Source organism: Agelaius phoeniceus, chromosome 7, assembly GCF_051311805.1.
Source record: "Agelaius phoeniceus isolate bAgePho1 chromosome 7, bAgePho1.hap1, whole genome shotgun sequence".
NCBI classification, from domain to species: domain Eukaryota; kingdom Metazoa; phylum Chordata; class Aves; order Passeriformes; family Icteridae; genus Agelaius; species Agelaius phoeniceus.
In genome coordinates this window covers 30,641,632-30,655,029 of record NC_135271.1, presented here as the reverse complement: position 1 = coordinate 30,655,029, position 13,398 = coordinate 30,641,632, and the positions used below count along the sequence as shown (strand labels likewise).

Here is a 13,398-nt window from a genome sequence, read left to right as displayed (position 1 = left end):
GTTGCCATTGCCGGAGGGGCAAGACGAAATGCCTCTGGGTCAAGGCTGCGCCCGAGGTGCAGCTCCGGGCACGGCGAATCCCGGGCACGGCCCTGCCCCAAACCCCTCCGGACAGCCACGGGAAGCTGTGAGACGGCAGCAGTCTGTCCCGGGTGAAATGTCGCTGGCGCCAGCAGGCGGGAGAGGGGGAAGGGGGGCGGCTCTGGGCTGCTGCAGGCAGCGCTGAGTGATTCATGGCCTCGCCAAGAAGACTGTCAGGGGCGAGATTTTATTGTAGACGGGAAAGAGGGGAAGGAGGAGGGAAATTGCGGGCTTGCGGCAACTGTTACAATGGGGAGGGGGTGGAGGGGACGCGACTCTCCTTCCCAGCGAACGCCCGGGTCCGAATCGACACCCTCAAATTTCCCCATCCCCCAAAAACTCAGCGTGGGCACCATGGAAACAATAATTTATTTAAATACTCTCTGCTTATTGTAAAAGAAACATTAATGAGTGTATAAGTTTTCCATAATAAATAACCAAAAATACTTTTTTTTTTTTTTCACGACGCTAGACATCAAAGAGATCAGGGGCATGTCAGTGGCTCGGTTGCCGCCGGCGAGGGAAGAGTGGAGGGGGGGCTGGAGAGGAGAGCTCGCTGCGGCTGGCGCCCGACGCGCGGAAGCTCCGTCGGGGCATGAAACCAGCCCGGAGGCAGCGTACGGGCGGGAGCCGTACCGGCACCACCGCCTGCGACCGGCCCCTGCCCCCGTTTCGTTCACGGCTAAAACGGATACCTCAAACACGGGAGGCTTCTGTTTTAAATCTTATAAAAATTATTTATCTTTTTTTTTTTTAATAGTTTTATTTTTTAAATCCCCAGCATCAACGTGAGGTTATCCGCAAAGGCACCTGTCAACTTTAAAAAAATAAAAAGTAAAGTTAACCAGAGTTCTGCACCGATGGTTTGATGAAAATGCCGGGGAAGAGGAGGAAGATAGACGGAGAGGAGGGAGGGAGGTGAGTACTTGTTTCGCAGCGTGGTTGTTTTCACGGCGGGAGGGAGGGAGGACCCCACGGGGCCGAATGCACACGGGCCCCGCCGGCGGCGGCAACGGGGCGGTACGGGGCGGGGAGCAGTTCCTCTCCGCCGGGATGGCCGAGGTCGGAGCCAGGCTTCACCAAAACACCAGTGCTGTACGTCGGTGCCCCGCGGCTGCCGGGTGCGGCCCGTGGGCTCAAGTCTCTACTACAGCGCCTAGAAGATGTTGCTGCTGCCGTGGTGATGCGGGGGCTGCGCCGGCTGCGGGAGGGGAGCGGCCGCCGGCAGGTGCGCCGGGCCGGCGGGGCCCGGCGGGTACCACGAGTAACTACCGAGGAAGGCGGCGGCGGGGCTGGGGCTGGCGGTGCCGGCGCCGCCCGCAGTACGTGGGTGCGGAGCGAAGTCCCAGGCGGGAGGCGAGGAGGGAGACGGTGGCGAAGAACTGCGGCGGGGAGGCGGCTCCGCTGGGATCTCTCCGCTTTTCCACATCTTCTTGAACTTGGAGCGGCGGTTCTGAAACCAGATCTTTACCTGCGGGGAAAGGGGCGTCAGGCGGCCGCTGCCTCTGCGGCGCCTTCCCGGCGCCCAGACCGCCCGCGACGGGGCAGGGACGCGCAGCTTTCGCAGCCCCGAGCACTCCCGGCGCTGCCTCAGCGGCGCTGCCGCTGCGCCTGCACTCCCACCCCGGGCCGTCGAGGCGCCATGGGCCGGCCTTCCTCCCACACTCGCACCCGACTCCGCGGAGGGCGACAGGCCCCGGCGGGGCGGGACGTGCCCGGGACCCCGCGGCGGAAGAGCCTTACCTGCGTCTGGGTGAGGCCGAGGGAGGCCGCCAGCTCCGCTCTCTCGGGGAGGGCGAGGTACTGGGTTTTCTGGAAGCGCCGCTGCAGAGCCGCCAGCTGGAAGCTGGAGTAGATGGTCCGGGGCTTCCGGACTTTCTTCGGTTTCCCGTTCACGATCCTGATCTCCGGCTCGCAGTCTTCCTTCTCTGCTGCGGCAGAAACGGCAACCCCAGTGAGGCGAGGCGCCCCCGCCACCTCGGGCCCTGCTCGCAGCTCGGCATCACCGCCCTCCCCGTCGGGGCGAGCCTCCGGGAACAAGCGCTCTCCCGGCCCACCCCGTGTCCAGAGCCCCGATCGCCGCCTCGCCAGGCTCACCGAGCCGTCCCCCACGCAGGGCTCGGACGTACCAGAGTCATTGTTGGCTGGGGAGGCCCTGCTGCCGTAGGGCCCGTAGGAGCCGTAGGCGCCCCCGTAACCCACGTCGTAGGCGGCCTTGGCAGAGTAGGGGGCGGTGCCGCCGCCCGCGTAGGGGTAGGAGCTCACGGGGCCGTAGGGCGGCCCGCCCGCTGCCCCGTGCTGCTGGTTGGTGTAGTAGCTGCTGTCGGTGGCCGTGGAGACGGGCAGCGTGGGGGACTCCTGCGGCTTGTGCAGGCCGCCGTGCTGGTGGTAGCTGCCGGCGGAGATCTGGCTGGTGTGCATGTCCGGCATCAGACTCTCCAGCACCCCCGTCATCCCGCGCCCCCGCCCGCCGGGGCACGGGTCGCCGCCCTGCGGCCGTCCCCACCGGGGGCAGGCGGTCAGAGCCGCGCCACCATGGCGAGCCTCGCCGCGCTCCGCCGGGGCGGTGCAGCCGCGCTCCCGCCGCCGCCAGCGGGACGGACTGTGCGCGCCGCGCGCCGCCGGGACGGCATTTAACACCGGTCACGTGGCGCGGCGTACGTCACCTAGCAACAGCCAATGCGGAGCCCGCCCGCGCCGGCGCCCCGCGGGCTCGCGGAGTGCGGGACGGGAGCGGCGCCGGGCGTGGGGACGAGCGGCCGCGGGGTCGCCGGGGACCGGGACCTTCCCCGTTGTATGCCTCAGGCTGCTGCACCTTTCTTTGATTGGACGGGGCGGTCCGATCCGCACCAGCGAGGGCTCGGCGCCGCGTCTCAGCCCGGCCGCTTCTGCCGTGCTGTGTCTCTGGTGTGTGTCCCCGTCTGGCCAGGGAAAGATCCGCGCATCGGTCCCCCCTAAGCGGCATCCCCACGCGGGTGGAGCTGGGCGGCCGCGTTTGGGATCCCTCTCAGTTATTGTGCCCCCGGGAGAGCGTGCACATCGCGGGAAATCAGTAACCCGCTCTCTGTGCCAGAGTGGCAGAGCTTTCCAGTGAAATCTCCGTAACATTACACGCGGAGGGGCGACATTCTGCCTAGCACGCGTGTTTTGTACAGCAATTGCTGACGGCGCCCAAGGGACGTCCTTCCACGCGGCAGTCCTAATGCAGCCCAGGCACAACGGCAGGGCCGGAGGTGCCAGGCACCCGCGAGCAGCCGCCTGTCTTCCTGCCCTGTCCGCTGGCGGTCGCACCAAGGCCGTCGGGGCCGGTTGCCAGTCGGGCACGGCGGCGCTGCCCTTGGCCGCCCTCTGCCGGGGGCAGCGCCGCGGGGCAGCAGCCGGAATGGTGTCTCAGGTGCGCTGAGTAGCGCTTCGGAACTGATTTTTACTCTTGTATGTTATTTTCCTCGCTCGACTGTCCCGCCGCGGAGCCGGGCCGCCTGCCAAGGACCGCGTTCCTTTCGCTGGGAGAAGGATCCCGCGCTGCCGGTGGCTGCCCCGCGCGGTGCGGCCGCGTCCTTGCGGGAGTCTCACGTGTGTTCAGCGCGGGCAGGGAGGGAGGCGGCACTGGTGCGAGGGTGGCTGCAAATGTTACCACAAAAGAGTAAAAAGGTAACAAAAAAAAAAAAAAAAAAAACAAAACCAAAACAAACAAACAAAAAAAAAAGCGTCCGGCCGCCGTCGTGTTATTCGCAAGGGCCAGGGGTACCTGGCGTACCTGGCGATCCCCGCGCGCCCTGAGCCCGCCCTGCCTCGCGAGCCCGCGCGTGCCCCCTCAGGCCCCCTCCTCGCGCTAGTCCCGCCCTGCTCCGCCCGGCGGGGGCCGCTCCCTCACGGCGCCGGTGCCGGTGCCGGGCATCCCGCTCCCGCCCCGGGCCGGCCTCGCCCCGGCGTCGGCCGCTTTGAAGAGGACTGTGGCTGCAGCCTGATCGTGGAATCTGTGCCTGCGGGGTGGCGGCTTTGCGGCCAGCGCAGATGCGTGAGGCTGGCCCTGGTCGTCTGCCAGCGGCAGGTGGGCCCGTGAATGGGGCTGCGGGAGATGGGGCGCTCGGCTGAGGCGGCGGTGAGCCCCGGGCGCGGCCTCCGCGGGAACCGACGTGCCCAGAACCCGTGATAATGTTATCCCGTTATCCGTGATAACGCCGGGACCTGGCGGCCGGCCCTGCTGGGCAGCGGGGCCCGGAGGGACCGGAGCAGCGGCGGTCACGGAGAGCTCGGTGCCCGCAGCAGTGGCTCTCGTGCTGCTGACTCTCCCAAGTATAGCTGGTGCTTAGTGCAAAAGAAAAGCGCTTTCTGCAATCGGCACTCTGATCCCAAGGCGTCTTTGTAGGACTGTTTCTGTCCATCGCTGGATGAAGGCCGGCAGTCTGAAAAAGCCACTGGCTGGCACGGGAGAGGGGCGGACAGCGTTTGGTGGCTGTCAACAAGCAGCAGGACAATCAGCTACCCTTCATTAGACACGTTTTGAAGTGTGTGAGATAGTTTAAAAAATACAGAGGTGAAAGGACACTTCATCTCATACTGAGGATCTAATTAAGCAGTGCTGTATAGCATGTACATGGTGATCTGTACAAAAAGTAAAGGGCATGATTTTGTTTTGTTTGCCTCAGCTTATATGAATAGTCTTTCTTGTGCAAGTTGTTCCTCATAAGTTGATGCAGGGCTTACAAATTTAAATGAATTGTCAAATGATAGCTGCTCCAAAGTCTTACAGCTTTGTTTCTGCAGTTTGTTTTGCCTATGTGGAGGCACACACTTGATGAAACGACCACTGGCATTTATTTTGCATTTATTTAGTTTGCATTTATTCACATGGCTGATCTTGTATATCTGATTTTGTTATTTCTAATTTACTTGAGCCTTTCTTGTGAGGTGGTTGTTTTAAACACCGACTTGTATAAATAAAGGCATGATTAAGGGAGAGATGACATCAGACAGCAGGAAGGAAGGAGAAAGGTTTGTTTTAGGTGAGAGAAAACTTGACTACCATGAATATTTTACAACACACTTCTCTGAGTCAGTCATAGTTTTATCAGGAGTTAAAAAAATAATGGCATTAGGCTGGCCCAGTGTTTATGTGTTTTCATGTTCTCGTGTTGAGCTAATAATTTTAATTCTGCTTTTTTGTCCTTGCTTTGGGAATTGTGAATATTACATGGCTGGGTAATTAGAAAAGACACAGAGAGATTGGGGAGTGAGGGAAAAATCAGAGGAGAGTAGGAGTGTTTTGTGTAGCTGCTGTTCATACTCGGCAATCCTGCTTGGTTTTGGTGTAACAGATCATGTGTTGTTGTTTATATCCCGTGAGAAGGAATGTTTGTATGATACAAAATATACATCTTACACACATTGGTCATTCAGTTGCATGGGGGAGGATGCTTGCCTTCTTGCTGCAGAGCAGTTCAGTGGTGAAAAGTTTTGGTCATGAAGTTTATCTGAATATACAGCACTTACTGCTAGAGGCAACAAAACTATTGAGCTGGCTTTGTTGTTGTTGACTTGTTTTAGAAGCATCCTCATACTGACTGTGGGCATATTTAGTTTATGAAGTATGGTAAGCACAGTGTGTATAAACACAAGAGAGGACCATCAATCTTCAAAGTCATCCTCTCCAGCTGATCAGCTTGTATTAATTTCTTATTATTTTTAAAAAAGGCAGTCGTATGTAATTCATAGAAGTGGCTATGGTAACTCCAGGCTAGTATATTTTGTTTGATTTTTTTATTAACTATTATTCCTATGATTCTCTCCCTGAAATAGACTTTGTCTGAGAAAAATGTGAAAACACTTTAGGGCTGGTATCCTGACTCAATATATGTGGTATAGATTTAACCTAAGGATCAATGGAACAAGTTGTTACGCAGTGTTTTATCTCAAGTTTCACTTGAAGAGAATGGCACTTAACATTAAGAATTAGGTTAATTTTTAATCTGCTGTATTTTTAAATATTATTTTACCCATTAGGATCCACATTTGGCCAAACTATTTAACTTACTTCAGCAAGAATGTGGTGAATCCTAAGAGATGGGCCTATTATTTCTCATAATATTGCACAAAAGTAGTTGGACAGTAGTCTCTACTGCAGTGGCATGTTAACAAGTATGGATTTCTTTCCATGGCAAAGGGAAATGCTTTTCAGTGGATTTATAGTGATGTAATGCATGGTGTAGTTCTGAGTATTTGCCTTAATAATTGAAGAGTAATATAATCATGTGCCAGATGAAGCCATGAGGAGGGTTTATGCTTGCACTGTACCTATGAAATCTGGTATTACACTCGAGAGTGATGGGAACAGTTCCGTCTTCCTTTTCTGAGGGATTAAGTGTATCGGCTTTTGGGAAATTGTACGAATCTTTTCAACACCCTTCCGTAAGCTTGCTACCTGCTGTGCTTAGTTTCAGAATCCAGCATTATCATTTTCCTCTCTAAAAACTGTTTATTGTCTCATTCATCTGTACATCAGATTACTTCATTCCAAAAATCACATAACTTCTGAGAAGAATATGCCCCCTTGTGTGGCTCCCTGAGGATTCCTTTCTTAGCCCCTTGTTGTAAACAGCTTATATGAGCGTGACATGAGACATGGGTTCTGTAAAATCCTTTCAGAGTTGTTTATTAAGCTGTCTTGGTCTCAGATTATCTTTTTCAGTGATGATTCACTGGCAGCACAGCACCTTTCTTCAGCAGAAATCTTAGCAGACTGGAGCACAAACTGTGACTTCTAATAGTGGATTAGTCTGGTGTTATTTAGCACAGGTGTTTCTCAGCTGTTTCCTTGTACAGTGTTGAGGAAGTGCACAGCCTAATGCATTGGGGTGAATGTCTAATATCAGCACATTCTTGGTTCTAATAATTGCTGCAGATGCTTGGTGTGGGAAGGAAGGTCTGTGTGCAGAATGTGAAGGCAGTAGAGCAGCAGTCCTTGTGGGTTTTGGGAATAAAGGAGAGCATGCCCAAACAGTCCCTCCTGCCTCCTTTAAGACTGAAATTCTACCTTGTTCTGCAGTAGGGCCCTTGGACATGTTCTGATCATCTCTGGGGCTTCCAGTTTTTTTTTCTTTACCAGATGTATTGTAAGTAATACTACTGACAAAACCCAAAAACTGTGTGCTTTTTCATGGCTTTGTTGAGTGTTTTTTTTTTTTTTTTTTTTTTTTTTTTTTTTTTTTTTTCTAAATATAATGAGATTGGTAGAATAGCTAGAAAGGAATCGTTTCAGTGGTGTTTTGTGGGAATGTTAACTGGCCAGAAGCTAGGCAAGTGGTACAGGGCAACTGCTTGTGAGCCCACTTTATGTGGATTTGAGCACACTTAGGCTCAGCCAATAGGAAAATCTGTCAAAAGTGTTTTGTGTGTGAATATTTAGATGAAACAAAAATCTTTAGTAAGAGCATGCAGAAAAATGCTTTCAAGATGAATCATTAGATAATTTCTAATATTGCTGTAGATGGCAAGTGTGAGAGAAGCTGAGAGGCGTATTTTGTGGGAGCAGATTTAAGCTGAGTTGATCAGTTGTATCATTTTGAGCTCTTGTTTTTGCACAGGTAGTAGAGACATTTTATTTTTCCTTGACTATAACGTCTGTACAACCTTTACTTGTGCAGTCTAAGCCCAGTTTAAGCAAATTTCAACACTGAGAATAACCTAGACTGCTTTGGTGTTAGCTTAAATGTGATTATTTTAAGGGTTCAGTGTAGTGGACAATGGTGTTTGGAGTCCAGAAATGCTACATCACCTCAGTGTACTGGATGAATTTTGATTTGTAGTGCCAGTGAACTGTCAGTGAACTGTCTGAGGTGCAGAGTGTGCTCTCTTCTGCAGGATCTTGTTTGAGCTGACACCTCCTATGACTGGCAAATAATAAAGTCTGTTCCTGATGGAAAACATTAATATCTTGCTTGGAAGGATGAGATGTGTGTTTTGCTTTAAAGAAGATATGTACAAGAACAAATCTTGTAAATGGATTATACAGCTGCAAAGTACCTGGGACAAATTCTAGATTGCTACATTCCCATCTGGAATGCTGCACTAAATTGACTCAAATTCTGGACCATGCAAACTGCAGAGCCTCTTCGTGGGAATACTTGGACGTATGCTCTGGGATTTGGCACTGGATATTCCCAGCCTTTGTAGACATCTTAAGTAGAAATTATTAATTGCTCAAAATTGGAAATTTAAAAGAAAATATTCTTCTTTCCAGTAGTGAGAAAATATGCACATACAAACCTTAAAAATTAATTGGTTTTGAAGTTAATTTGCTTTTTTTTCTTAAGTGGTGAAGTAAATGTGATCAGAAGTGATTGTGTTGCTATGACATTAACTGGTGAAGCCACAGCTGTCCCATGAACTGGCTGGGGCACCTTTTCTTTGGGCTGTGTAGCTGAAGTCTGTTGTGTAAATATGGAAAGAATGGGAGTTTTGGGCAGTGAATTGTCTGTGAGGAGTGCTCAATCTCATAATCTGCACACATATCTATCTTGAAACTGCTCCTCCTTGGAAGGAAAGGGGTGAAAGGAACTGTGTTCAGGTTCACAAGAGTTACTGCCTTTTGTTTTCTTATGGTTGCTTCACATACAATATTGGCAGGTGATTTGCACATGTATTTAATCGTAGTAGTAGTATTTTTCCTGTTGGCAGAATGCCTAGATCTAAGAAATACATGCTTTTTATGAACACTGCTGTATATCTAAAGAAATTAAATTAGAATGTTGCTTTTTACCTGTATGCATGTCTGTCAGGGGTTAGTGTTGTCACCTAAGGAGTTCAAGTTCCTTAATTTTTTTTTTTTTCTTTTCAGTTTGGAAGCTAAGAAAATATCTAAGAAGAAAAGATCTTAAAAACTGAGAGAGTAGAGCAACTGCAGACATAAAGTGGTAGGTGGTAAATTAACTAAGTAAATTCTATTGCCTTCAGGTCCTCTCGTGACTCAGTCTTATGTGACTTTGCATGTAATTTGCAAAAGTAGTTGAAAAATCGATTAAGAATAATGTGAACATTAACGTGTAAAAAATCTAAGTGGCCACAGGGTGTCCCCACTGTTCTATGCTGATGCATCCTGATAGGCCATTTATTCTGTAGTACAAAGCTTGATAAACATCTTAAATATGCTATTTTATATGTTGTACGTTTTAGCATTTGTCTTTATATTTCCAGTGCTTATTTGTCAGGGCAGCCAATTAACATCTAGTCTGATGGAGGGAGAATGGGAAAAAAGGAATTGCTTTGCTCGGTTTGTTTACTTTAGGTCTGAGTTCTCTTTTAATTTCCAAAGATTGGGTGTGGACAAGACTTGATTTTTCTGAAGTAACAGTTTTTCATTACATGTGAGTATAGTTTGTTTACTGAAATTAGAATAAGAATTTATTCAGAAGGATAGTTTTCTGTCCACTTTTAAAAGCCTGCCACAGGAGGTTTGCGTGTTGACCAAGAAAGTGAAGTCACATACTTATCTAAGGACTTGTCTGAACAACATTGGTGGCATCAAATTAAGGGATGACAGTGTTTTTGGTCTCTTAGGGTAGTTTACTTTAGATATGGTTGAATTTAAGCAGAAGGGAGGCATTCTGCACAATAAATGCATCCAAGTGGGAAGCTGGTGCAGAGAACAGCTACAGTAGTAAAACTTACACCCTGACTTCTGAAGAGTGTATGTGTCCCAAAACTCTGAATGTACAGTATGTGATGGATCAGACTGTAGCTGATACTGCACAAGGATATGTGCTCCACTCCTGCAAGTGTTCAAGGCCGGGTTGGACAGGACTTAGCACAGCCTGGTCTGGTGGAAGGTGTCCCTGTCCACAGCAGAGGTGTTGGGACTAGATCATCTTTAAGGTCCCTTCCAACCCAGACCATTCCATAATTCTCTAAAAAGTATGAAGCATAAGGAGCTCTGTGTTAGGGCTTGGACTTCATATTTTACTAAGACCATGCTGTTACATGGAAGCTGATGCTTTCCTGAGGAATTCTTTATAGCTACATTAACTATATCCAGTTGCCTTAGACTTTCAACACCTCTGAAAATCACAAGATGTGTTTTTAAGTCAGATAGTATTTGAGATGAGAAACAATTACGTTTTGGGCAGCCTGTTGTGTCTGAAGAAAAAGCTGATTACTAAGTAAATAAAACTTTCACAGTGCTCTTGGAACCAAAAGGCTGCAGTTGCAATACAGTGTGTGCAAGGTACGCGTGGGCTGGGAGTTGATGCATGGGTGACTGGGCTGTTTAAGCTTTGCGTGGTCAGGTTTTGTAAGGAGCCTGCAGTGCTAACAGTCGGGAATCTTGTATGGATCTTAGTGCTTGGAAGAATCAGCTGCATTGCTAAGTGCACTGCAGCAAAGGAAAAGGCTACCTTACAAACAGAGGATTTTTTAATGCTCTGATTGAAGAATTATGAGCAGTTGCTCCTGGACAATGTGAGACAGCACATATTGGAGGAATAATGCTTGCTTCATAATACTCTTTGTGTCCCCTTGGTTGCTGTCTTCTTTTTTTTTTTTTTTTTTGTCCTGCATGCGCATACCTTCCTGGAAGGGGGAATAATTAGTGCAACTTTTCAAAGAGAGAGCTAGCTGCCCAGAGGTTATGAATTTTCTCATTTTCTCATTCCCTGGCAGGAATGAGGCAGGAGATGGAATACCTTCCTAGGTGGGTTCAGGTTATGTTCCCCATCTCATTTGATACATTTGTCCCTGTAAATGGTTAGGAGTAGGCAGCAATAAGAAATGTAATCTCAGGCCCTGTATGTACAGTATGGCCACGATGGCATGACTCTTTCAGCTTTGTGTGTGTCTTTGTGGCAGAGGAATGCAGTGGTGCTGTGGTTGGAGTATAGCAGCTCTCAGCTTGCTGTGGTAATGGGGATTTGGATATTGCTGTCTCTGACCTGAGGAAATGTGTGCCATGTCCTCACATGTCTAGCCTGACTTTGGGAAAGAAAGACTGAGTGAGGAACATTGCATGTCCAGGTGATTTGCCTTCAGGCTAGGTGGTCCAGTCTTGATAAAAGCCCAGGAGCAGAGACAGATAGGAAGGTGTGTTCATAGCCATGTAGTCAGGAGAAAAAAATTTCTCCCAGGAGATGGCACATTTCCACTAGGTTTGTGACAACACAGCTGTGTTGGCAGGCAGACTCCAGCCCCCTAGGGGGTCTGAGAAGGAAATGCTGTCTTTCATCTTTCATTCATCCATCCATGAAACCAGACCTCTCCTGGAAAACTCTAGGATGGTAAAATAGGTATGAAAGGAAGCATTCCACTAACTGTTAACTAGTTGTGGCTGCCAGTTGGTACTTACTTAACATACCTGTACATGTTTAATTCTGTTATTATATCAATGCTTGGGAAGCTGGAGAGGGGAATGGGAAGGAGAGAGCACTGTCATTTCTCAAATGAGGTGGGGGAACAATGTGTTTTAAAGTCCAGAGAGCTGCTGTTAAGCTGAACCAGAACTTACTTTACTGTTATTAAACTTTTTTCTTATATATGAAGAAGGCATTGAATACTTTTGAATTCTAAAAGTGTCCTCACTGTTCTGGAGAGAACTGGATAGAGATAAGTAAAGAGTTTGTGAGAATATCTCTCTTTTAAAAGAAAAGTGTTTTTGTTGATCCCTGGTTTACATGACCTAGTTAGTTAGTTAAGGTTCTTAGAGTTCTGCAGATATTTAACAATAACTTTGTGTTGTAACTAGCAGTTCTTCAAAGAAATACCAAGCTGCAACAAATACATTACCATTGATGATTTAGTGAACTGACAGCAAAGGTAAGTAAGGCTGCTGTGCCAGCTTCTGCCCTTTTTGCTTTGCTTGCTTGCTTCATATGCTGTCCAGCAGTTGATTAAGTGTATTGTAGGTAGGTAAGTAAATTGAACCTTTATTTTTTCGTGATATGTCTGACAGCTAGTTGTTTTCTTGTTGCCTCTCATGCTTTTTTTTTTTTTTTTTTCTTTTGACAGCAGCTCACCTGATGGAGTCAATGTGGTGTTTTGGACACAAGTCTAATCTTAAAATCTCTTATATCTCTTATTCTTTCTTATACCTTTTTTTTTTTTTTTTTTTTTTTTTTTTTTGTGGTGATGTGGTGGGTGTGGTGTTTTTGGGTTTTTTGTTTGTTTGCACTGTAAGGATGGGCCACGTTATAACGAAAGTTGTCAAGGATGCAGTTATATTTAAAACCACATTAAAGAACAAATGTGCATCATATGTGTTACTTAATTGCACAGTGATATATAACAATACTCAGTTCATCCACATACACAAATGTGGGGCTTGCATTGACAATTTTAACAGGAGATTCAGGAAACTTAGTCTTTTTCCCCAGTGATGGTATCTGAAAGTGAAAAGCATGCCTATATACTTATGAAAGCTGGCAGAAAAATCTCTTTTACAATAACAATGATTATCCTCTTGCATCCTTACTCCCTTCTAGTATGCATTATTGAAAATGGATAATTGAAATTGGAGTCAGTATAAACCACAACAGTCTTCATGAAAAATGTGAAAAATACTTTTAACAATTTTTTTCAAGTAGCTTTAAGCTGTACTTTAGGGTAATATCAGGAAATCTTTGGCAATCTTCTACAGAACCTGCAGAGGGAATAGCAACCCTCTTGTAGACTTAAGGCAGTTCCTTCAGGAGATTTTCTGAAGGTCGTGTTGGGACTTAGTATACACACTGTGTTCATGAAGAGAAGCACTCCTGGGCAATTTCCTACTTGCATCAGGAATTTCCATTCTTGCCCGAAGGAGAAAAACAATGCCTGAACTTTCTTTTGCATGAAATTGAAATTTCAAAACCATGCCATTACTGAGTGTGTCTGGTGTGTTTCACTGGAGCATGGCAGTATCTCTTGAACAAACTTGTTACTACTGTAGCAAGTTGGTTAATAGATGTGCCCAGTTGGCTGCACTGTAGATTCATAAACATTGCCTTAAATACCTCCCTCTCATGTCTTGTTTCCTGAATTAGTATTCACCTGAGCCTGAAAAACTTTTAATTTCTTGGGATGTTTCCAAAGTTCTGATAACACATCTGTGAGAACAAGACTTTAGAAAATCCTCCCCAACAAAGCATAAAGGTCTACAGCTTTTTCTTTTATACAATATGTTGAATACAGAATTTGGGAATGTTTTGTTGTTGTCTCTTGTCATTTGCAGCATAGTTTTGGGCAAAAGCTTTTTTTTGGTGCTAAACCAGCTCTGGAGTTAGGGTAGGGAATTTGTGAGCTGGGTGCAGCCACAGGTGCTGGTGTCCCATGCCACTAGGGCTCATCTTGTCATGC

General features: G+C 48.1%; 1 protein-coding gene across 2 annotated transcripts; it reads right to left on the bottom strand.

Moving 5' to 3' along the window:
- Nucleotides 1–431: 431 nt before the first annotated feature.
- On the bottom strand, nucleotides 432–2,699 carry DLX2 (distal-less homeobox 2). Of its 2 annotated transcripts, none has more exons than XM_054636573.2 (3): nucleotides 2,211–2,699; nucleotides 1,825–2,012; nucleotides 432–1,552 (listed from the first exon to the last, which is right to left on the bottom strand). In XM_054636573.2, exons 1-3 carry the CDS (start codon nucleotides 2,533–2,535, stop codon nucleotides 1,238–1,240), a joined length of 828 nt encoding a protein of 275 aa, XP_054492548.1. In that variant the 5' UTR covers nucleotides 2,536–2,699; the 3' UTR covers nucleotides 432–1,237. The 2 variants fall into 2 exon arrangements, with proteins under 2 accessions (XP_054492548.1, XP_054492549.1); XM_054636574.2 differs by having other exon boundaries at nucleotides 1,825–2,009.
- Nucleotides 2,700–13,398: the final 10,699 nt, after the last annotated feature.

What these genes read in the sequence shown, in the direction of transcription:
- DLX2 (XM_054636573.2), bottom strand. Translation starts at nt 2,535, where the DNA reads ATGACGGGGGTGCTGGAGAGTCTGATGCCGGACATGCACACCAGCCAG. An exon ending in CCCAGCCAACAATGACTCTG is followed by an intron (nt 2,013 to 2,210) that starts GTACGTCCGAGC and finishes TTTCTGCCGCAG; the next exon opens with CAGAGAAGGAAGACTGCGAG. An exon ending in TCGGCCTCACCCAGACGCAG is followed by an intron (nt 1,553 to 1,824) that starts GTAAGGCTCTTC and finishes CTTTCCCCGCAG; the next exon opens with GTAAAGATCTGGTTTCAGAA.